This window comes from Notechis scutatus, chromosome 11 (genome assembly GCF_049901735.1).
Source record: "Notechis scutatus isolate UNSWTSFEM ecotype Mainland chromosome 11, rNotScu1.2, whole genome shotgun sequence".
NCBI classification, from domain to species: domain Eukaryota; kingdom Metazoa; phylum Chordata; class Lepidosauria; order Squamata; family Elapidae; genus Notechis; species Notechis scutatus.
Genome location: NC_142019.1, coordinates 186,981 through 210,000, shown reverse-complemented (window position 1 = coordinate 210,000; position 23,020 = coordinate 186,981). Strand labels below are relative to the sequence as shown.

Sequence of the window (23,020 nt, the reverse complement as noted above, 5' to 3'; positions counted from 1 at the left end):
CGCCATCCCAGGCGCCAAAGAGAGCGGTCCTTGCGCTTTCCCTTTGGCGCCGCTCAGGGGCGGCAGAGAGTGCTTTGGCGGCTGTGGCCGCCGCGCGCCGTTCTGGCCGCCGCCTCGGTGGCGAAAGCGTGTCGTCATCAGCGGGCGCCCCCCCCCACGCTGCGCGGCGACGGGCAGACGGGCGGGTGAGTTGCTGGGGGAGCCGAGCGAGGGGATGGGGCGTCGGTTTCCATAGCAACCCCTTCTTTCCTCCCCCCACATCTGGGCTCCTCGGCCTTGCAAACCCCCCCTCCCGCCCCACATCTGGGCTCGTGGCTTTTTAATCACGCTTTTCACTTTCTAAGGTATCTTTTCCATGGCAAGTTTAAACATTGAATGGGGGAATTGATCATTCATATATACTGTGTGTGTGTGTGTGTATGTATGTATGTATACATGTATGTATGTATGTATGTATACATGTATGTATGTATGTATGTATGTATGTATGTATGTATGTATACATGTATGTATGTATGTATGTATACATGTATGTATGTATGTATACATGTATGTATGTATGTATGTATGTATACATGTATACACACACACACACACATACTCCCATCAATTCAATTTTTAAATTTACCATGGAAAAGACACATTAGAAAATATGATACATATATTTTTCCCATCAATTTTCCCATTCAATTTTTAAACATACCATGGAAAAGATAAATTAGAAAGTTATTTAAATAAGCAGGTATATAAAGGTATACAAATAACTTTATAATTTATTGTATGTATGTAAGTATGACTGTATAGGCCCTTCCAACTGCCTCCCACCTGTAATTAACTCTGTTAAAAAAACAAAAACAACAGGGTTAATTACAGGTGGGAGGTGGTTGGAAGGGCCTGTTATGGATGCAAGGGCTAAATTGATTAATGATATATAAAGGCATAGATCTCTGTAATGGTAGCTTAATACTCTGATGATGTCAGCAGCGGCTGATGAAAGCTTAGTAAGTATAATAAATATAATTTTAGTTCCGGATATTTATATATATGTGTGTGTGTGTGTGTACATACATACATACACACATACATACATATATTTTATACACACACACACATAAAATCAAATATTTGTTTTCCCCTCAGTGCTTTCCTCTTCTTCCAGAGCTTTGATGCAAATAGTGGGTTTGTGAGAGAGAGAGAGAGAGAGAGAGAGAGAGAGAGAGAAAATGACAACTCAGGTAAGGAGGCACCGTCAGCCAGTTGCGTTATTTCACACATGTTATAAGAAAGAGGACTGAGAGGCTGATTCCTTCCTCTGTTTTTCCCCCCCCTTTCAGTATAGCATTCTCTTCAAGCAAGAACAAGGTAAGGAAATTCTGCTTTTCTAAATCGTGTTCAGTGTGTCTGCTTTTTAAGGAGTTACCCTGTGGTAAAGAAGCATGGCCAATAAATGTAATAACAATGAAATGAATAAAATAAATAAATAAGGGAGCAGGTTCAGGAATCCAAAGGTCATGGATGAAACAAGGATATCCCTAGTTTTTGAAAAGGTATGTATTTATTCTATTTACTAAGAACATTTATATATATTTATTCTGTTAAGAATATGTATGTATGTATGTATGTATGTATGTATGTATGTATGTATGTATGTATTCTATTTGTTAAAAACTTTTATATGGCTGCCCAACTTGCTTATGGTGAGTCTGGACAGTTTACAGCAGGGGTGTCCAACCTTGGTAACATTAAGCCTGGAGGACTTCAACTCCCAGAATTCCCCAGCCAGCAAAGCTGGCTGGGGAATTCTGGGAGTTGAAGTCCTCCAGGCTTAACGTTACCAAGGTTGGACACCCCTGGTTTACAGCGATAAAACTGCAATAAAACCCCAATACAAACCTCAATAGCGGCCCCCTTCCCCTGGCAACAATCAAACTAACCCTGGATGGACTCCATATCACCCTAGGGTCCCACCCCAGACCCAACTGGCAAATTATGTCCTCGGGGCCTTTGGAAAGCCTATCAAGGAGGGACCCAGTCTTCATGGGGATGATGTCCCCACAGGGAGGGAGCCACCATGGGGAACGCCCTTGGTCCCTCCTGAAGGACCTCCTTGACAGAGGGGCCCCATGACATGTGGGGAAGATCAAGCCAGCTTTGCTTTTCACAGGTAGAAGGTGTGGTCCATCAGACTAGCTGGGAAGGGACAGGATTCCCAAAAGCATGGAATCATCAAAGCCTGGAATTCCCTTGCGGAAGGTTTTTCAGGTTTCATGCTGGTTTTTTTTTGCTCACTGTAACTGGTTTCTTGGAAGAGGCTAACGGAATCATCACTCCCCCCTCTCTCTCAGCGCACGACGATGCGATTTGGTCGGTTGCTTGGGGCAAAAACAGAAACGACGGCTCGGAGACCGTAATCTCGGGCTCTCTGGATGATCTGGTGAAAGTCTGGAAATGGTAAATTCCAGGAGTTGTTTTTTTTTCAAAATGCTGTGTAGCATGAAACAAGTAAGAGAAGTACACGCGGACAGTTCTCAGCGAACAAGCTGCCACTTAGAGACTGCTTGAAGTTAGAATGGATCTCCCCAGGGCTACTTATGGCCTGTTTGCAAAGTTGTGATGGCCGCACAAACACTTACACACACACACTCCTATGTTTCCACTTTGGATATTTGGCAACCAGCTCTCGTTTACAGCTGTTCAATATTCTGCAGTTACAGGGCTGTGATTTTTGGCATTCCTCCCCCGAATTTCCGGCAAAAAGCACCCAGTGGTGAAAATATTTATTTAATGACCATACTATTTGCTCAGTGATTACAGCATTCGCTTAACAACATCTGTCAAAATCAGGTGGGCATATACGTGGGGACCTGTTTAACAACTGTCATAACTTACGAATGTAATTCTGGATTCAATAATGGTGATAAACTGAAGACTACCTGGATTGTTAGTTCAGAATTGGCAGGAAAAGAATTGTGGTTCGCTGGCAGCCTGTGCAAATGGCAGTGGAATTGGACAGTGGGGAAGAAAGGGGATCAGTCAGGGAGTCTGGAGGGGACTCGGATGAGGGTCCTGCGTCCGATGCAGAGATGGGGCCAGGACCGTCTCGGAGTGGGGTGCTGCCTCTGGAGGCTGCGGAGTCTGGCAGCAGCGAGGCAGAGGACCCAGGGGAGCCTGTTCCCAGTGCGCGTGTGCGCAGAGCTGCTAGAAGGGAAGAGCAGCTGAAGCAGACGGGGTGACTTGAGAGTAAGGCTGGGAGGTGATTGCCCCTCCCATAAGGGATAAAAGTCAGGCCAAGATGACGAAACCTTTGCAGGAAGCAAAGGTGTTCGATCGGTTCATTCGTGAAGCTCTTTTTTCTTCGGTTGGTTTCTTTTCTAGTTCATTTGCTACTTCTGTTTTTGGCAGCACTTCACAGAACTGAAAGGTGGGTGCTTATCTTGGGGAACTGTTTGAGATTCATTACTGTCTGGGAATGGAAACAATTCCTAGCGTTGCAATAAAATAATTGTTTTTAAAATAAGAGAGTGCATAATTACGGTTTAGGAAGCCTGGATCAGAACAAGTGTGTATCAGGAATGGAATTTCAGGAAGCATTGCTGAAACGATTGATGGCGTACCACTGATTCTTCTTTAGTGGGGAAAATGCTTTCTTTTTCTTTCTCCAAGGAATGAGGAGAAGCTGGACCTCAAGTGGACTTTAGAAGGACATCAGCTGGGTGTCGTTTCTGTGGACATTAGTCATACAGGCACCGTTGCTGCATCCAGCTCATTAGATGCTCACATCCGCATTTGGGACTTGGACACTGGCAAGCAGATCAAGTCAATAGATGCCGGGCCAGGTAATGTTCAACCCATCCCTGAAAACTGAGCAAATGTCTATATTACTTGTGGCCTATCCGTTTTAATTAATTTAAGTAGATGAAAGATGATGGCTGCCTTTATTACTGCCGTGAATGTTTTGTTGTTTTATTTTTTAATTATAAGTAAATCAGTCAAGAGGACAGTGAATATTCTGTGGAGATTTCTCAGTCATCCAGGTGACGGTTATCCCGAAGATGCTTTATCCAAAAAGGCAACTGAACTTTCTTGGTTGTTGTTGTTTTTTTTCCTTTGAAAATATTTCACTTCTAATCCAAGAAGTTTCTTCAGTTCTGAAAAAAAAGAACAAGGAAGTCTAGTTGCCTTTTTGCGGGTGGAGGAAGAAAAAAATAAATGCATCTTTGGGGCATGTATTCACAGTGTACATTGAACCAATAAGCTCATAGCCCAGAACCAGTTAAAATTAACTAATTGGTGCTGGGCCTGAATATAGCTTTACTAATTCCCGTTTGCTTGTTCAGAATATTATTTCCTTGCTGGCCACACTTGTGTTCAAATATTGCACAACCAAAATAAATGTACTCCTTACTGGATATCTCACAGTTTTGTCTTCTTTTCTTCCGTGTAGTGGACGCTTGGTCGCTGGCTTTTTCTCCCGATTCCCAGTATGTGGCAACCGGAAGCCACATCGGGAAAGTCAACATATTTGGCGTCGAGACCGGAAAAAAGGAATATTCCTTGGACACTCGAGGGAAATTCATCCTGAGCATCGCTTATGTAAGATGCCTGGTTTGTCTTTTAATAAGCATATATTGTCACCCGTTATTATCACTCCCACTTTGCAAGATCCTCCCAGATACTTCGCGCTGAATTATAATGGTTTTATCAGCACTGCGCGAGAGAACAGAGAGGAACTGCTGTGAGGGTGTCAGTGCCATAAAATATTTTCCAAATAAACCTGCCCTCTTGTTCCCTTCACAATTAGAACACATCCTTTTAAAGAAAGATAAAGAAATTGATAATGCATTTTGAGGTGGGGGGGGTATTTGGAACCAGGGTAAAAAAAAATCTACATTAGAATCCGGAAACATTCAAAGGGTATTCTGCTGATGTCACAGCGGCGATGTATTTTTGTCAATCGTCAATCCAGCCCACCTAAGTCGGATGTACAAATGTGTCTTCACTGGTTCCTCCTCATTGGATGTAGCCTTCCACTCTTACATCAGGACTGGTGCATTTTGGGCTTTCCATAGGTCCGCAGCTGATTTTTATTTCGCTTGATTGTACCCTATGATTATTATTAAGCGTTGGACCTTCTGATTTTTGACTCTTGATGAATATATCTTTTCTTTTATGGACATTGAGAGCATTTGCACCAAAGACAAATTCCTTGTGTGTCCAATCACACTTGGCCAATAAAAAGAATTCTATTCTATTCTGTTCTGTTCTATTGTTTATTCTATTCTATTCTTTCAATATTCTATTCTATTCTATCCTATGCCATGCCATCCTATCCTATTATTCTATTCTAATTCTAATTCTATTCTTATTGTACCCTATGACTATTATTAAGTGTTGTAACTTATGATTCCTGACTCTTGACAAATATATCTTTTCTTTTTATGTCCACTGAGAGCATTTGCACCAAGACAAATTCCTTGTGTGTCCAATCACACTTGGCCAATAAGGAATTCTATCTATTCTGAAATCCTTCCTAAAGTCCCATGTGCTGATTAGATAGGTAGCATCCATACTCACCCTGTTAGTTGTATGATCCCAGGTTTAGGTGGGATTCATTTCTCTTCTGCATTCTAGCTGGTAGGTGCATTCCTGGAACCCACTTAATTGGTTGTGACTTAACCCATGTCGGCCACTCGAACAATAGGAACTGCAAATAATTCTGTCTGGCTTTTCAAGCTTACTAAACCAAAATGGAATGAAGGACAGTCCCCAAATTTTAAACGCAAAAAGGTGAAGAAGCGTAGCGTGTGGTTGTGAGTATCTTGGCTTCTTGTGGCACAGGAGAAAGAGGGCAGGGACCAATACTGGTTTCTAATTGTTTTAGAGTCCAGATGGAAAATACCTAGCCAGCGGCGCTATCGACGGGATTATCAATATTTTTGATATTGCAACTGGGAAACTTCTCCACACGCTGGAAGGTGAGGTCTGGAATTCCTCATTTCTTATATATTGCCAGCAGGATCTTCCCCTGGCAAACATTCTTGGGAGCAGGTTTATAGAGCAAGGTGCGAATTACATTTCCAGCTGCCAAAGATACAACTTGTGTGATTCTTTCTTCCGCTTCAGGTCACGCCATGCCTATCCGTTCCCTGACGTTTTCTCCAGACTCTCAGCTGCTTGTTACAGCATCAGATGACGGCTACATCAAGATATACGATGTGTGAGTGATGCCCTTTGTTGAACCCGGTCTACTGTTTCGGTTCCCTTCTCAATACATCTTCCCACCAGCTCTATTCCCCATGCCTCTTTTGAATTTCCACATCCAACTCCTGGATTTTCTGAATCCAAGGAATGAACCCTCCTGAAATGGGAGTGTTAAGAAGATCTTGTGAGAATTTTTCTCTTCCCTCTTTTTCCTATCTCAGAAGTCTACCTGTAGTTATAAGCTATCATGGCTCGCTTGTCTGTTTGGACTCTCTGTTCCTACCTCTTTTATTAGAAGTATCTTGGGATTTTGGAGGCGTTCTGTGCAAGGCATTCTGAAAAATCATTTTAAGTTGTTTTCTCTAACCCAGAATCTGTTTGTTTGTTTGAAATTAACAGACAGCATGCCAACTTGGCGGGCACTCTGAGCGGCCATGGATCTTGGGTATTAAATGTAGCCTTTTGCCCTGATGATACCCATTTTGTTTCCAGGTGAGTAGAGTGATATATATATATATCACTCTATATATATATATATATATCTATCTATCTATCTATCTATCTATCTATCTATCTATCTATCTATCTATCTATCTATCTATCTATCTATCTAACATCTATCTATCTATCAACCAATCAATCAATCTATCTATCTATCTAACATCTATCTATCTATCTATCTATCTATCTATCTATCTATCTATCTATCTATCTATCTATCTATCTTATTCCGGTTTTCTCCCGCGTAAAATTGGAAGTATCTAGGCGATGTTTCGATGAAGTCTCATTCATCATCTTCAGGCTTGTGTCTTCAGCTTTGTGCTTCTCAGAGATATATATATATGTGTGTGTGCGTGTGTGTTTTCTGAGGTTCTCGCGGGTATTTGTATGTGGATCTTTGGTTATTTGGGTTTTCTCCCGTGTAAACTGACTGAACTCTGAAAAGCACAAAGCCGAAGACACAAGCCTGAAGATGATGAATGAGACTTCATCGAAACGTCGCCTAGATACTTCCAATTTTACGCGGGATATATATATATTTGGGGAGGGAGGGAGGGAGGGAGGGAGGGAAGGAAGGAAAGAAAGATGGAGGGAAGGAAGGGGGAAGGAGAAGGAACAGAAGGTACAAAGACAGATGAAGTGGAAGGAGGGAAAGAGAAAATGAGACACAGAAGGGAAAAGGAAGATGAGGAAAAAAAGGATGAAAGGAAGACGGAGAGAGGAATAAGAGGGAAAGAGGAAATAAAAGGGGGAGAAAGTAGGAAGATGAAAGGAAGGATGGAGGAAGGAATAGGAGGGAAAGAAAATAAAGGGGAGAAAGTAGGAAGATGGAAGGAAGAACAGAAGAAGGAGTAAGAAGGAAAGAGGAAATAAAAGGGGGAGAAAGTAGGAAGATGAGGAAAGAAAGAAGAAAGATGGAGGGAAGGAATAGGAAGAAGGAAAGAGAAAATGAGGATGGAGAGAAGAAAGGAGGGGGAAGGAAGATGCAGGCAGGGAGGGAGGGATCTCTCTAAAATTGGCCTTTGCTAGATTTATCATCCAAATCTAATAATCAATGAAAATTTAATTGTAGAAAAGGCAGGTTAGAAATCTAATCCATGAATAATTTCCTAAGAGCACGTAACTTTACAAGCAGCCGTAGCAGTAGTGCTGGAATTAAGTGAACCGATCCTTTTTTTTAAAAAAAATTCCAGCTCATCAGACAAAACGGTCAAAGTCTGGGACGTGCCTTCCAGGACCTGCGCCCATACCTTCTTTGACCACCAAGACCAGGTAGGGAGATCCAAGAGCTGGAGAGGCTCTTCTTCGGGCAGCCCATCCCCGCTGTCCTTCCTTCTAACTGGCTGGTCCCTTCTCTCTCCCCCCCAGGTCTGGGGCGTGCAGTACAACGGGAACGGCTCCAAAATTGTCTCCGTTGGGGACGATCAAGAAATCCACGTTTACGATTGTCCCGTCTAAGGTTTCTGCTTGCGACAGCTGCGGTGTCAAGGTGTCCGAAAGTATTTTGATACTTTTTATTTTTTTCCTGGATTAAGAAAAATCTTAACAGATGGAAATCTGAAAATTATTTAGGTGGGCATTTTGCTATTTTGTTTTGTATTTTTTAATTATTTTGAAGCTAAATAAAAACCTTGCTGTGTGGAATCTGGGCAGCGATTCGGTTTTTCTCCTCTCGGCGCTGCTGGTGGTGTTGCAGAATCACAATATCGCGTTCCGATAGTGGTGCAGATCCGCCTGAAGGGTTGTCCGTAGCTGCAGAATTGGGCTCAAGTTCCCTTTAGTGTTGGCTGGGTGGCCTCCACAATCCTTGGCAAGTCACAACAATCCTTGTGGTGTTATTGCCAAACAAAACCACACAATGCACCCTTTCTTTGGTTTCTTTGCTGTAATGGATTTCGATTTGGAATACAGGTAGTCCATGACTTACAACCGCAATGGAGCCCAACATTTCTGTGGCTGATCGAGACAGTTAAGTGAATTTTGCCTCATTTTATGACCTTTCTTGCCAGTTATTCAGTTAGCCACAGCTTCCCTGTGTCAACTAAAAAATACTCCTTTGGTCTTTTTAGTTGCCAACAGAAAGGGAGGGGGGGGAAGCAGTACATTCCTTAAATGCTTCAGATAATCGCCTTGGCAGCCGAAACTGTTGGCACGCAAGATTATTACTGCAGACAATGTGACCGTCATAAATATGAATCCATTCCCAGGTGCCCTAATTTTGATCATGCAACCATGGGGATGCTGCAACAGTTGTAAGTGTGAAAATCTGTCCCAAGTCCCAGTGCCATTGTAACTTTGAACGGTCGCTAAACAAACTGTTGTAATAGTCAAGGACTACCTGTACATCTGGTGGATGAGGTACCCCTCTCCAAACTCTTTCCATCAGGTTCCCTGTTAGTAGTGGCACAATTCCCACCTAGAGCCACCAACCATTCAGGGTCCACGCCAGAAAGTGGTCCTGATACTTTATTTGATAAAATACCTATTCAATAATCCAGGATATGGAGACAATCTTGTTTAAGGTGAAGTGGCAACATTTCGAAGTTTTAACTCCTGCTGGGGAAACCTTTACAGGCACATTTCTCAAAAAAAAAGAAAAGAAAAAGAAAACCCCCGCTCACTTCTGGTTTAATAACCCCAAGCAAACATTCTCCGTAGCCCCCGGGCAGCCAGAAAAACTACAGGCTTGGGATGGTTACTTTAGTGTAAGTAAGAAAAAAAAATCTTATTAATATCCAACAGCTGCACATTGGGGTTCCAAGTTACACGGATCCGTTTCTTTCCTTTTTTTACAACACGAACACATAAATATGAAACAGAACTTAATATACAGCCATTCACCGCGCCAAAGTCGACCAACGGAGCCCTCCCCGGCCACGGTTCCTGGCGCTCTGACGAACTCTCCACGCGCCCAGAGTCCTCTCGGTTCACGAGGTCTGGCACTGGACACCCGTCCTTGGGCCTTCCTCGTCCTCTTCGTAGGCTTCGCTGTGGTTTCGGTACGTTCGTTCTTTGGGATCGAATTCTACCAGGTCGACTTGATCCATCTCTTCGGAAACCATCACTTCCTCCCGGGGAGGCAGCAGAGCTTCTAAGAGAGGGAGCTGATCGTTGGAAAGCCAGTGATGCTCGGGGAAGGCAACCTGGGGGAGAGAGAGAGAGAGAGGGAGAGAATTTGAACTCGAGTCAAGGTCAGGAATTGCCACAAGTCTGACTCGCTCGTGCTCCGCCGTCATTGGTTTGTTTTTATTGAAGAAGGAACCGTTGAACTGGGTGGATTCACTTGTCTGAAATGGTTTAGGGCGGTGATGGCGAACCTTTTTGTGGTGGTGTGCCGAAAGCATGCAGCATCCACAATGCAATGTGCCCCCCCCCGCGCAACACCCTCGCCCCACCCCCTTATCTGCACTGCGCACGCACACGCCTCCCAGCTGATTTTTGGGCTGTTTTTGCCCTCCTGGAGGCTCGAGGGAAGCCTCTGCAGCCTCGGGAGGGCAAAAATGGGCCCATTTCGGCACTTCTGGTATTCCCAGAAGGCTCATTTTTCGGCCTCCAAAGGCTCCGGAGGCTTCCCTTAAAGTCTCCAGGGCGGCGAAAACTGCCTCAAACGGGCTGAAAACCAGCTGGAAGGTGCACGCATGTGCAGTGCAGCTACGTTTGGCCGGGGCTTGCGTGCCCGCACAATATAGCTCTACGTGCCCCCTGTGGCATGCATGCCATAGGTTCGCCATCATGGCTTTAGGATTTCCTGCTTGAGCAGGTGGTTGGTCTAGAACAGGGGTCCCCAACCGCCGGTCCGCGGACCGGTACCGGGCCACGGAACAAGCCTTACCGGGCCGCTGGTTGCTGGGCGCCGCCATCTTTTTTGTAAAGCGCTTCTGGTGAGCTTTTCCGGTAAAAGCTCATCGGAAGCGCTGTTTCGTCATAAAGATGGCGGCGCTAGCGTTGGTGAGCTTTTCCGGGTAGAAAGCCATTTCTACCCGAAAAAGCTCACCAGAAGCGCTGGCGCCGCTATCTTTTGACGAAACAGCGCTCCGTGACGCCACCGGAAGCGATTTTCGCCATAAAAGATGGCGGCGCCCAGTTGACGCCGGAACCGGTCATGGCGCCCAGCTGATGTCGGAACCGGGCGCGGGCGTCGAAAAGGTTGGGGATCCCTGGTCTAGAAGACCTCCAAGGTACCGTCCAGCTCTTATTTTGATTCTGAATTCAGGCTACGCCCCGCAAACAAGCAGCTTGGAGATTCACCATGATGTATAAAATCTGGTGAAAGTGTGGCTTGTGTTTATGCAGCAAAGTGTTTTCATGTGCTGCTATCAAAAACTCTCACATTCCCTCACCAATTCAGAGTTCAACAGGAGTTTATAGCAGGCCCAGATAATTAAAGGCACAAAACCCCAAATTTTAATTGCTAATATCAGCTCACCCTCCAACGCCTGCATTAAATCAACTTTAAAGAAAAAGCAACTGCCAAGTTGGCTTACCAGAAACTGTATTATCAAGGAACCTTTTTCCAACGGAGACTTATAAATCGGCATCCCTTCATTTACGATGCATTTGATGTCTCCGTGCTTGATCACTTCACCTGTTGGAAGAGCCATCGTGACACCATGTATAAAATGTAAATATGGATCTACATTTACACACAAAGACACCCCAAAAAAGAGCCAAGCCCACCTGGTTTGGAGGTTATTAAAAGGACCCTGTCATCCAGTGTCTCAATGGTCTTCTTGAAGCCGCACAAGGCCTCCGTCAGCTGGATTTTCATTTTCATCACTAAGTCGTTGCCTCGCCTCTGAAATACAGAGTGATCTTTCTGATCCAGTACGATAATGACATCTCCTGGTTCTAGGTCAGGTTCCTGATCGCCTTCTCCATGAAAGACGAGCTTCTGGCCATCTTTCATACCTAGAAAACAGATGTCATGCCCCTGTCGGAATCTGATTCGGAAGGGGAGGCCGAGCAGCTGACAGGGAGTGGGAGTGTGACTCCCGTTGGCTGTGGAGGAAACTGGGGAACGGCAAAGTTCGGCTGGGCAGAGCAGGGGAGAGGTAGAACAAGGGAGATGGAATTCAGAGAAAGATCCAGGCCCACCCCCTCTTCAACCTAGGGCACGCAGGGAGCAACGGAGAAGGGAGCAACGTGGGTTGCATGGCTTACAGGGGAGGAAAGGGCCCTGATTCCCTTCATTAGCTGCAGCTGGGAACACAGTGTTTAAAAAGGGAAGCTGCGCACAGCAAGTTGTTGGAAGCAAATCGTGAGTTATCTTTTATGGTGAGGCTTATCTGGGGGGTTCCTGGCGTCTTCCCAACTGTGTGTGTTTGGCTGACCATTCAAGTCTGCAATTTCTTTTCCTGCCCTGTCCAGTTAATTGCTGCAGCGTGGTTTCTGTGGATTTTTAGTTACAGTTTGTATGTACTTCGTTTTCGGACTGAATTTCCTCCACTTAAAGGCTGGTTCCTGGGAAATTTTTTTTCTCTGGACATTGGGGGGCAAAGTTGGGAGATAATAATGGGACTCTTCTTGCTTATTTGACTGTGTTGCCTTTGTGCCATGCCCCTTTGGGTCATCACAACAGAGGAGAGCACCGGAGAAATCAGACTGAATCAGGAAAGGAGTCCCGACTCATGAAAATGCGTGACTAACAACCAAGAGATTCACTTAGAATCAACTGATTCCCTACCACAAAGGGTGGGAGGGAATGTCTTGACCACAGCAAGGTATTTCTGTGTGATGTTCTTCCAATGGTCAGGGATTTTGGGTGCAAATCGCAACTGAACACCTTCATGCTTTGATTCATGCATTCGCCTGTGTTTGCAACTGAGAATGTAAAAGAAGAGAAGAACCCGCAAGTTTGCCCACCTGCAAGTTCTAATACTAAAGTTACGTTTCAGAAACCTGTGGCTGAACAGGAGTTGAGGGGAGCCTGTCTTGGCATGCGGCAAAAATTATCACAAGGAACCAAAATTTAGTTCCGAAGAATGTCAAGAACGGCCTTTTACCACAAGAGGTGAAAAGCTTTGCCACTTAGAAAGGTTAACTTCTCACAGGGCAGCGGTACCAAAATGTCTGCTTGGGTTTGAAAAGTCCTGGTGTCAACTCATCAAACATTTCTAGGGTCTTTTTAGAGTTGGCAATGGGGGGGGGGGGGGGGGAGGGGCTTGAAAGGGCAGCTTGGAAAGAAATTGAAAGTGCATTCCATAAATAGTTTTTCAAAGATAGTAACTAGGTGACTGAAGTTTCCGCTATGCAAAATTCTAACTGGAGAGCATGATTGATGACTCTGGGCTAGGGAGGTGTCCCATTGGAGGATATGAATTGTTACACCCAGGGGGTGGAGGGGAAACCAGGGTCAAGAGTGACAATGAATGATGTGCCTCAGAGTTGGCTACACCCAGGCAGTGCCGGACATGTTAACTCCCAATAAATCCTTTTTGGAAGGATCGTTTTGGAAGTTTGGCTCGAGACTCATGATTTCATTGGGGTCACTGCCGGAACCCTGACACTGGTAGTTAAGACGACCAAGATTTTAGCTTCTGAGGTTCTCTAGCAGAACTGAGCTCCACAGCCGTCTCCCATGCCCACTTGCAGCATTCCAACTCTTACCTTTATCGATGTGGATTTCGATAATTTTTTTCTCTCTAACCACCTTGTTGCCGTTGCAGTTGGTACACCTGTCCTTGGGGTTGATCCGTTCTCCTTGGCCTTTGCAGTCCGGACACATGGTCTGAATCTGCTGCACCATGCCAGGTCCGATCTGCTGGACCAACACCTGGACACCTCGGCCCTTGCAGGTGGGGCATTTTTCGACGGCCCCCTTTTTCCCACCGTAACCTGGGAAGAAGAAACAGACACACACATAAATATATGGGTCAACTCATGAAATATTTCTATGGTTGCCAACAAAGAAAAAAAAAAGGGGGGGGGGGTAAGCAGTGCGCCAGCTTGCAAACTGGAATCCTGACAATATGAATGACGCACGAACCACACGTACACAAATGGGTTTTGTCATGCCCATGTCAGAGTCTGAATCTGAGGAGGAAGCCGGACCGCTGACAGGGTTTGGCTTTGAAGGCTGGGGAAGGGGACTGTCCAGAGCAGGAGAGAGGTAGAACAAGGGAGAGTTCAGATGAAGACCCCAGCCGACTCCCTCTTCATCCTAGGGCACACAGAGGGACGGAGAAGAGAGCAACGTGGATTGCATGGCTTACGGGGGAGGAAAGGGCCCCAATTCCCTTCATTAGCCACAGCTGGGAAGACAGTTGATAAGAAAGGCAGGCTGCGTGCGGCAGGCTGTTGGGAGAAAATGTGACTTTATCTTGTATCATAGTGGCTTCTCTGTGTTCCTGGCATCTTCCCAACTGTGTGAGTTTTTCCCGTGCCTTCAAGTCTGATATTCTTGCTCCTGCCCTGCCAAACTAATTACTTCAGTTTGGCTTGTTTGGACTTTAAGTTACAGTTTGTGTTGCTCATTTTGGGATGTAATTTTCTATACTTAAAGGCTGTTCCTGGGAGAGTTTTTCTCCAGCCAGAAGGTAACTTGGACATTGGGGGCAAAGTTGGGAGATAATAAAGGGACTCTTATTACTTATTTGACTGTGTTGCCTTTGTGCCATCACAGGTTTTTTTTTCAGCTCTCCAAATTGAAGACTGATCTCTATGGTGATGGATAGGGCTTCCAGCAGACCCCGCTGTGAGAACAGGATTGGGACTGCATTATATCTAAAATTCAGGGAAGACAGAACTACATTTCAACTGTCTGCGTTTCAGTCGATACACAGTTTATTGCCTCTTCGTAAAAACTAGGGGTATTTTTTTATGCATTCTGGAAAAAAAACACCAAGAAAATTGCCTTATTTGGCCTATCACGTTTGTGTAGGACACTCGACCAAAATAGTAAGCAAAACTTATTTTATTTACTTCCCATTTCTCATATTTGCAAATGGTTCTGAAAAGCTGTGTGTGGGAATCCTCTTGTTGAGAGGACGGTGTGAAATTTCACAAATCGGAGGCGCTATCAAGAAGATGATTATAGTCCACTTTCTGAACAGATTCGTTTTATTTTTGCTTAATGCTTCTTTTTAATGGCAACATTCTGAAAAAGCTGGATTGAGGCAGAAGAAAAATAAATCTCCCACCAGATTTCATTCGTGTTAATTCAGGGCAACATCGGTAAGATGAATCCAACACAAATATAGACTGGAGATCTATCTATTCCTTTGGTTGGATTAAACATTTCTGGTGAGTCACAGCGCCACAAAATCTGCTTTACTTGAAACACAGCTGGTGTCTTAAAATATACTGTATGAAATGGTCAGCATTTTCAGCCAAGAAGGCAAGAGCAGTTCCTAACATTCCTGAGAAGAGGCCAACTTTTCTATACCCCATGCTTGCAGTCGTCTAATCGAGGAATTATTACCTTTGCACTTGTCACAGATAACATTCTTCTGAAGGGCTAGTTTTCTGGTGGCTCCCATGTACAAGTCTTCCAGTATGATGCTCAACTGATGGACAACATTCTTACCTGATTAAAACATAAATGCAGACAATTAACAATAGCCAAGATGCATTTCGAATTTTTAGGCAGCTACCGGCACACCTAACAAGCAGAAAAGACAATTAAAATTGTTGCCCCATGACTAATGTTGCAATAAAATTTAATTATTTTTCCAAAGCAGTACATTCGCTCGTCTAAGTCTACCATTTCTCAAGCAGAACTGAAACTGCAAAACTCGTGTCTGACTCCTTCTTCCTGCACAAATTTCTAGAGGAACTCACTAACAGGGAAAAATACCCAGAATTTTCAATGTCTTGAGAGAAAACCAAACTGCTATGAATTCATTACAGCAGGGATCTCTAACCCTTGGCAATTTTAGGACTTGTGGACATGCTGGCTGAGGAATCCTGGGAATTCAAGTCCACAAGTCATATAGGTACCAAGGTGGGAGATCCCTGCATTACAATATTTCGCTTTGCAATTCTCTCCCCTCCAAACCACTTGGCTCTCGATAAGTCACCTGTATTGAAGCACAATCAACGTTTGCTCTAAAAAAAAAAAATAATCAGTTTTTTTCTGTGTGATCTTTGACGTAGAACATGTTACAACCTCTTGTTTCCCTCCAATACTTGAACGGGAGTGAGGCCACTTTTCAAACGCAAGCCCCTACCTCTTCTTTCTCGATTCATCCGGCCAGCGCCACCAAAGAACATGTCGAAGATGTCCATGGGCGAAGAGAAATTTCCGCCACTTAAGCTGCCTTCTTTAATGGCTTGCTCCCCACCCTGGTCATAGAGATCTCTCCTCTTCGGATCCGACAGGACCTCGTAAGCCTGGGAAATGAGCTTAAACTAAGAGAGAGAAAGAGATCCTCTGAATAACTGGCTAGCACACAGGGAAAATGCACTTTTAAAAAACTCACTTTTTTTTAAAAAAAAGTCTAAACCTCTATACACAAGAATAGCACACCGTCCTCATTTCAGATTTTTAAAAAGTATAGATTTCAGATCAGTCATACATTCCCTGGAATGTTTCCTAAAGTGCCTGTTTTGCGGTGCTCTAGCTACGTCCGCTAAAAACTTGCTAGGAGAGAATTTGCCTTGGGAGATCCCAAATTGCAGTTTATTTTCTCAAATGCCATCAGTTATATAAAATACATTGGCAGAACTGAATTTTCAATCCAAAATACTTTTCTTACTGTTTGAACCGTCCCTGTATCTTAAATTGAAAATTCAGTTCTACCAACTTTAGCCATTTCTGTCAATGGACGCATCAAATTCTACTTACTTCAAATTTGGAAGAGGTTCCCTTTTGTTGCCTGCAAGAATGATTTATCTTGCTATTTCTTTATTATGAAAATTTCACTACTGCTATAGCTATAGATATACTATATAATGAAACAGTGGATGTAATCAAGCTAGGATTTCATTATCATTTACAATTTGCTTAATGCAATGCCCTGGTTATATAATACAATGCTTTTAAAAAAAATGTGGACAAAAAAATGTTTGAAGCATTTCAAGTTGGCCCTTTATCAACCCTTCAGATCTCACCTCAAAAGTGTGCAATTAAATGTATACACAAAAAAAAAAATCATCCCAGACTATTAATCTACTACTCTTATGCAATGTTGAGTGGGATTTGCATTATAGGAAACACATCCTGCATGAGAAAATGTAAAAAGAACTGGCTAAAGCAGTTCCATGAATTAGCTTTCATCTTCCCAGCCTCAAAGCAACGATTGCCTTTTCAAAGTTTCCATCGGTGCATTGTTAGGGTTCTTTGGAGATAATAAACATGTTGGCATTTCCTTCAAATTTGGCGTGTCCACCTGGGAAAAGACTGAATTCAATGCTTTTGCACAAGGCACTTTTGCTCAAATATAAAATATCCTGAATTTAGCGGGATTATTTCCAAGTTATGTACACATTATGTAAATTGCAGCCTCAGGACAGACAGGTAATGCAGCTTTGTGTCATGGCACAGCCAGGCACTGCAGGCTGTGATCACAAAGGATGATACACCATGGCACAGCAGAACTGCAGTCAACCATTATTATTATTATTATTATTATTATTATTATTATTATTATTATTATTATTATTATTATTAATTATTAATTATTAATTATTAATTATTATTATTATTAATAATAATAATAAAACCCTGGATGTTGTGTCTGGGACTTGAGCAAAGAACCAAATGTTTCCATAATATGAAAAATTAAATGTTCCCTGCCAAAGTACAAACACTCCTTTCCAGACAGAAAGGCCGTTTTAATTAATGCTGAAATGAAAATATGCACATGTGACAAATTTGATAATTTTATTCATTTGAAATTAACGGGTTTTTTTTTTGCTCGTACAGAAAGGTTGCAGATGTTGTTGCTAAAAGCACCCCCCCAAATTCTTTTGTGACCCAACATCAACATGTTAACTCGCTTTCTAGCTGAAAATTAAAAAGTTAATGCGTAACTGTGCATTCATCGATTAACTTTTCCCCTCTACAGTGCATTGCCATGAAGCTTGAAAACATGTGATTCATATTTCTTACTTCTCCACCAGTCCTTTTAGATATAAACCAGACTCTTTAGCATCTCAAGTGAAACAAATGAAAATACTTTTTTTTAAACTTACTGGTATCTCCCAGATAAAATTGTAACGCCTAGCTACACTCATTATTTAAAAATAATTACGCTCTGCTTTTCTGTCAAATGTAAAGCTCAACAGTCTGATAAGGATAATTGCATGATAGAACAAGATTATTTTTCAGGCAGTAAGGGTGTCTTAGGAAAGCTCTCCAAGGTCTAAATCAAGGATCTCTCAGCACTGCTAATGTTATCTAGTTGGGATATGAAACGTCTGCAAGAAAACGGCCAAGCTCAGTGAGCACCAAGGATCCCACAGTTCAACCCCGAGCTCCAAATACTCTCTTCTACGAGTAGCAATTTTTGGGGGTGAACTGTGCAATTATTACAAATACAGCCGGTTGATTATACAGATTACCCATTGGCAAAAGCACACTGAGGTCCCGGACGCTAAAGTTGACCCCAAAGTGCCTCCCCCATCTAACTTCAGCTCATACCCGCTCGCCCTCGCTGGGGTTCTTGTCAGGATGGTACTTCAATGCTAACTTGCGGTAGGCACGCTTAATTTCATCCGAGGTGGCATTGGGTTTCACTCCCAGAGTGTCGTAATAGCCGGTTTCCTTCACCATGGTTGCCTAGGAGGGCGAGAGAAAGAAACAAACCATCCATTCACTCAATGCCTCAGCTGCAATATTTCAAATTCAACATCCTTTTTGTTTCCTGGCAGGGCATTTTTCCCCCTTTGTTCACACACACAGAATTCTACCTTTTCTGTTGATGGTCTAGATCAGGGGGTATCCAACTTTGACACCTTGTGGACTTCATGCTGGCTGGGGAATTCTGGGAGTTGGAAGTCCACAAGGTCTTCAAGTTGCCAAGGTTGGGCACCCACAGGAAAACCTGCCTTTTGCATTTCCTTTAAAGAACTTTCAACACGTTAACAATTCCTTGCATAATGAATCCTCCTTTAATGAGCGGCCTCTTTTCCTTCTTGTGAAACACGTTGTGCATCGTTCCAGGGAAGGAGCCAACCTTGCTCATCTCAAAGGCTTATCTCTGTTGAAATTGGGGGTGTGGGGGTGGTGTTGTTGGAATCATTCTTGACCTGGGTGCCTACAAGCAAAAAAGAGCAGCTTTTGGCGTGGGGAACGTGTGGACAGAGACAGTTCTTGCATTTATGGCTCAATTGTTTCCTAAACGTGACTCACCAACTAAATCACACAATATATAACCAGCCAGGGCAGCATGTACAGTATATCACAGAAGTGAGTACACCCCCTCACATTTTGTAAATATTGAAGTATATCTTTAGTCATGTGACAACGCTGAAGAAATGACGGCTACAATGTAAAGTAGTGAATATACAGCTTGTGTAACAGTGTAAATGTGCCAAGGTGTGCTGTGACACATGGAAGCAGAGCATGATCCCTTCCCTTTGGAGACTGGGCCGTGTTCCAACATAACAACTCCAAACACACCTCCAAAACAACCACTGCCTTGCTAAAAGAAGCGGAGGGTAAAGGTGATGCAGACCTAAACCCTATGGAGCATCTGTGGGGCCTCCTGAAACGGAAGGTGGAGGTGTGCAAGGTCTCTAACATCCACCAGCTCCGTGACATCGTCATGGAGGAGTAGAAGAGGACACCAGTGGCAACCTGTGAAGCTCTGATGAACTCTGTGCCCAAGAGGGTTAAGGCAGCGCTGGAAAATAATAGCGGCCACACAAAATACAGACACTTTGGGCTCAATTTGGACATTGTCCCTTAGGGGGGTGTACTACACACCTTTGTTGCTAGCGGTAACAAAACAGACTGAATGGCTGTTGTGTTATTTTGAGGGGACAGCACGTTTACACTGTTATACAAGCTGTATGCTCACTACTTTACATTGTAGCCGTCATTTCTTCAGCATTGTCACATGAAAAGATAAGACTTAAATATTGACAAAACCTGAGGGGGGTGTACTCACTTCTGGGATACATTGCACGTCGCACTAAGATTATGACATTTATGACATTAGCAATTAGAGAGCAAGAGGATAAATATTATAAAATATTATTATAAAATAAAATATATTATAATATAAATATAATAGTAATGACAAGATAAGGTAATCATATAATTGATCATAATGAAACAAATGTTGTTATGTATTAGGTCATGTAATAGTTGAGATTGGCTCAAAAAGAATGATGTGAATTTAGAATTAAAGTCTGATAAGGTTTTAATATGATAGACATAGTTGATATAATATGAATTATAATTTAAATGTAGAAGGAAAATAGTGTTGATATCGTGCACAGAAGGTATGTTACACACTGTACGACACACTGTACAGTGGAAAGATGGTTTTATTTGTTGTTTTGTTTGTGTTTATGCTTAAAAAATGAAAAAAAAAGATTTATACCTCCCCTTATTATTTTTAAAAATCACTCACGACACCCAATAACTTCTATTTTCCCCACCACAACTCACGGCCACGGAAAATGACAGGTGCACAACATTTCAGACCGACGAACAGCCACAAGCTTATAATAACTAGTTACGCACCAACTTAGAACGACTTTATTGTCCCTTTGACTGTATACTAATCGGCACACATTGAAATTGAAACTTCATGGCATGCAGCTTTCAAGGAGTCACCCTCTAAATATACACTGCAGAAGCATGACAAAATAAGTACAAAATTATTGCACACACCCCTTCGTCTATGACCCAAAGTAATAACACAGCCTAGTTCGGATATGTAACATGCACATGGCAAGAAAAAAAACAAAACCCGAAATCTTGCAAGTTTACCTGTTGCAGAATCCGGTAGCCCTGCTAGAAATCCTTCAAAAACCAACATTTGTACAACCAAGAAAATAATAATAATCTGGATTATTTTCGATCCAGCTACAGTTTTATCACAATACGCGTCGCTCGCTTTATTCCAAATCAGGGGAATACCTTGATGGGTAATAAATCATAATAAAGGCGCTGGGGAAAGGAGGGGGAATTCCTTTCCAGCCATCCTATGAAGAGCTGCACCGGAAGCATAAATACAGATTATGAACCATCTGCTTTTTCAGGGAGCCTCTTTCACTTTTTCTTTTCCCTTTCCTTTCTAAAAACCCAAAGTTGATCCCAAAGGCTAAAAAGTCCAACGAGCCGCCAGGAAGGATAAGGAATTTTTCCATCCCTCCCCTTTTTGCCTCTTGAAAAATTTGCACCTTTGGGATGTTATCAAAAATCTTGTGGAGTGTTTTTTTTCCCCCTCTGTGGCTGCAAAAAAAAAAAAAAAAAAAAGAGGGGAAGGTTGGAACAAAAACTGCTAGGATTGGAAGCCAAATGTAAATATTGTACCAATAATAGAAAGGTGAACGGGTTTGGTGACACCTTTGGTATGTCTGGCAAAGGAATGCCAAAATGGCTGCGCTGTGTTTTGTATTTATGGTTGTAAACAATTAAAAATATATAGGGGGGGGAAATATCATGGGAGCTTCATCCCTGGAAGCTTTCAAGAGGAGACTGGACTGCCATCTGTCAAAAATGGGGTGCATGTGGGGGTTGGACAAGATGACCTTACAAGGTCCCTTCCGACTCCTGTTCATCTCTTGGGTTTCTCCCCAATTCTGGATTTATTAATATTGCAGCCTGATCCTACTCGTATTGTTGCCCTTCCAATGAAGGTCTCCAAGGTTTTTTTTTGGGGGTGTCTTTCGGATTCTGGGGGGCAACCCAATTATGGCGTCTCTGCAGCCCCCTTCATTTCTCCCACACCTGGAATTGCAATTCTGGGCAAAAAAGGAATTAACCCCCCCCCCTTTCTATTTATATCAATCTAACTGACCACTCTGCCTGCTCATCCCTTTACAACTCCCATGATCCCCAGCCAAAATAGCAAAAAAAAAAAAAGTTTGGACTACAATGCCCATGACCCCCCAGTGCAAAGCCCCCCCTCTGCCCCTTTTGGGCTGCCATTCCCATGATCCTCGCCCAGAACCAACACTGTTTCCCCTTCTTCCTCCTCCTCCACCCCAGCTCCTTGGATCTACAAATCCCATCATCCACGGCCGCTCGCCCATCCGGTTCAACGTGCAACCGCCTCCTCCTCCTCCTCCTCTCCCATCACCCTCGGCCTAACCCGAAGGGAGAAGGGGCGGCGAACGGGACAAAGCGTAACAGGTGACGGGCGGATGATGGGATTTGTAGTCCAAGGTTCCATCCCAGGTTAGGACGCCATGGAGGCGATGCCGTTTTCCCCCTCCGGAGCGTCTCCTGCCCGGTCAACGGTCGCGGGCAGCCCGAGTCTCACCTTGGCCGCCGGGTCACCGGACCTCCTCCGCCCGCCCCAATGCTCCCGATACTGGCGCGGCGCCCGCCGGCTGCGGCGCTTTTATAGGCGCCGCCGCGAACTTTCTGGAATGCCGCCGCCGTGACGTCACGACAAGCCTCTAGAAACGTCTGGACGGAGCCTCGGCGGGCGGCGGAGGGCGACCAATCAGCGCGCGGCGGGGGAGGGGAAGGAGGCGGGGCCGAGACCAAACGCGGCTGCGTCCCCCCTTGGGCGACTCTTCGCGCGCTGGTCGCGAGGAAAAAAAGCCGGCCCGGCGTAAAGGAGGACGCAAATGGCGCACCGGCCGGCTCAGAAGCCGCTTCGTTACGCTAGTGGCGTAGCGCTGCCTCAGGGTTTTTGGGGAAGACTTGTCCTCAAGAAATCTTTTAAATTTCAGATTTATTTTTTTCCCCCCAGGCAGTCCCGACGGGTTCTGAGCCCTGAGTGATCCTTGCCCAGGTCCATGGCCTGAGGAAGGCTGAAGGAGGGACTCAGGCGATTCCAATTTACTCAGCATGGCCCACCTTGCAGGGTTGTCTTGACCGAAAGTAGCGGCCTGCTTGGAGCGCTTCAGTGCAATCCAAAAAGAGAGCCCCAAATGATAAGAACAATAGTGTGGAGCTCCTTTCCCAACAAAGAGATATATTTTTAAAATAATTGGATCCAATTGCATGGGGCGCTTCTGTATGTAACACTGGATGCAATGGCAATTCTGGCAGTCTGCGATTGCCGTCGTTAAGCGAGGATCTCATGTGACTGCGACTTGTGACTTCCTGCTGGCTTACCCATTGCCTTTGCTTGTAAGGATTTGCAAGATCATAACTGCGTGATGGCAGAACCACTGCAAACGGCCACAATTCCAAGGACCCATCTAAGTCCTCAATTCAATGCCACTGGAAGGAACGATCCCTGAATGG

General features: G+C 44.0%; 2 protein-coding genes across 3 annotated transcripts; one reads left to right on the top strand and one right to left on the bottom strand.

The window, feature by feature from the left end:
• The first annotated feature begins 1,139 nt into the window (after positions 1–1,139).
• On the top strand, positions 1,140–8,341 carry SKIC8 (SKI8 subunit of superkiller complex). The gene is made up of 10 exons (XM_087972420.1): positions 1,140–1,235; positions 1,335–1,362; positions 2,346–2,451; positions 3,664–3,836; positions 4,445–4,593; positions 5,882–5,975; positions 6,124–6,217; positions 6,601–6,693; positions 7,896–7,974; positions 8,071–8,341. The coding sequence occupies exons 1-10, from the start codon at positions 1,224–1,226 to the stop codon at positions 8,158–8,160; spliced, it is 918 nt and encodes a 305-aa protein (XP_087828546.1). The 5' UTR covers positions 1,140–1,223; the 3' UTR covers positions 8,161–8,341.
• Positions 8,342–9,153: 812 nt separating this feature from the next.
• Positions 9,154–22,135, bottom strand: DNAJA4 (DnaJ heat shock protein family (Hsp40) member A4). Of its 2 annotated transcripts, none has more exons than XM_026685137.2 (8): positions 22,083–22,135; positions 18,284–18,421; positions 15,870–16,050; positions 15,122–15,226; positions 13,309–13,536; positions 11,380–11,610; positions 11,187–11,287; positions 9,154–9,845 (listed from the first exon to the last, which is right to left on the bottom strand). In XM_026685137.2, exons 2-8 carry the CDS (start codon positions 18,413–18,415, stop codon positions 9,630–9,632), a joined length of 1,194 nt encoding a protein of 397 aa, XP_026540922.2. In that variant the 5' UTR covers positions 18,416–18,421; positions 22,083–22,135; the 3' UTR covers positions 9,154–9,629. The 2 variants fall into 2 exon arrangements, with proteins under 2 accessions (XP_026540922.2, XP_087828543.1); XM_087972417.1 differs by lacking the exon at positions 22,083–22,135 and adding an exon at positions 18,553–18,894.
• Positions 22,136–23,020: the final 885 nt, after the last annotated feature.

Bases quoted from the DNA above. Each gene is read 5' to 3' on its own strand.
- SKIC8 (XM_087972420.1), top strand. The intron at 1,363-2,345 runs GTAAGGAAATTC...CCTCTCTCTCAG, and splicing joins TCTCTTCAAGCAAGAACAAG to CGCACGACGATGCGATTTGG. The intron at 7,975-8,070 runs GTAGGGAGATCC...TCTCCCCCCCAG, and splicing joins TCTTTGACCACCAAGACCAG to GTCTGGGGCGTGCAGTACAA.
- DNAJA4 (XM_026685137.2), bottom strand. From the start codon at position 18,415: ATGGTGAAGGAAACCGGCTATTACGACACTCTGGGAGTGAAACCCAAT. The intron at 13,537-15,121 runs GTAATAATTCCT...TCTTCTTCCCAG, and splicing joins TATCTGTGACAAGTGCAAAG to GTTACGGTGGGAAAAAGGGG. The intron at 11,611-13,308 runs GTAAGAGTTGGA...TCTGTTTTCTAG, and splicing joins CGAAATCCACATCGATAAAG to GTATGAAAGATGGCCAGAAG.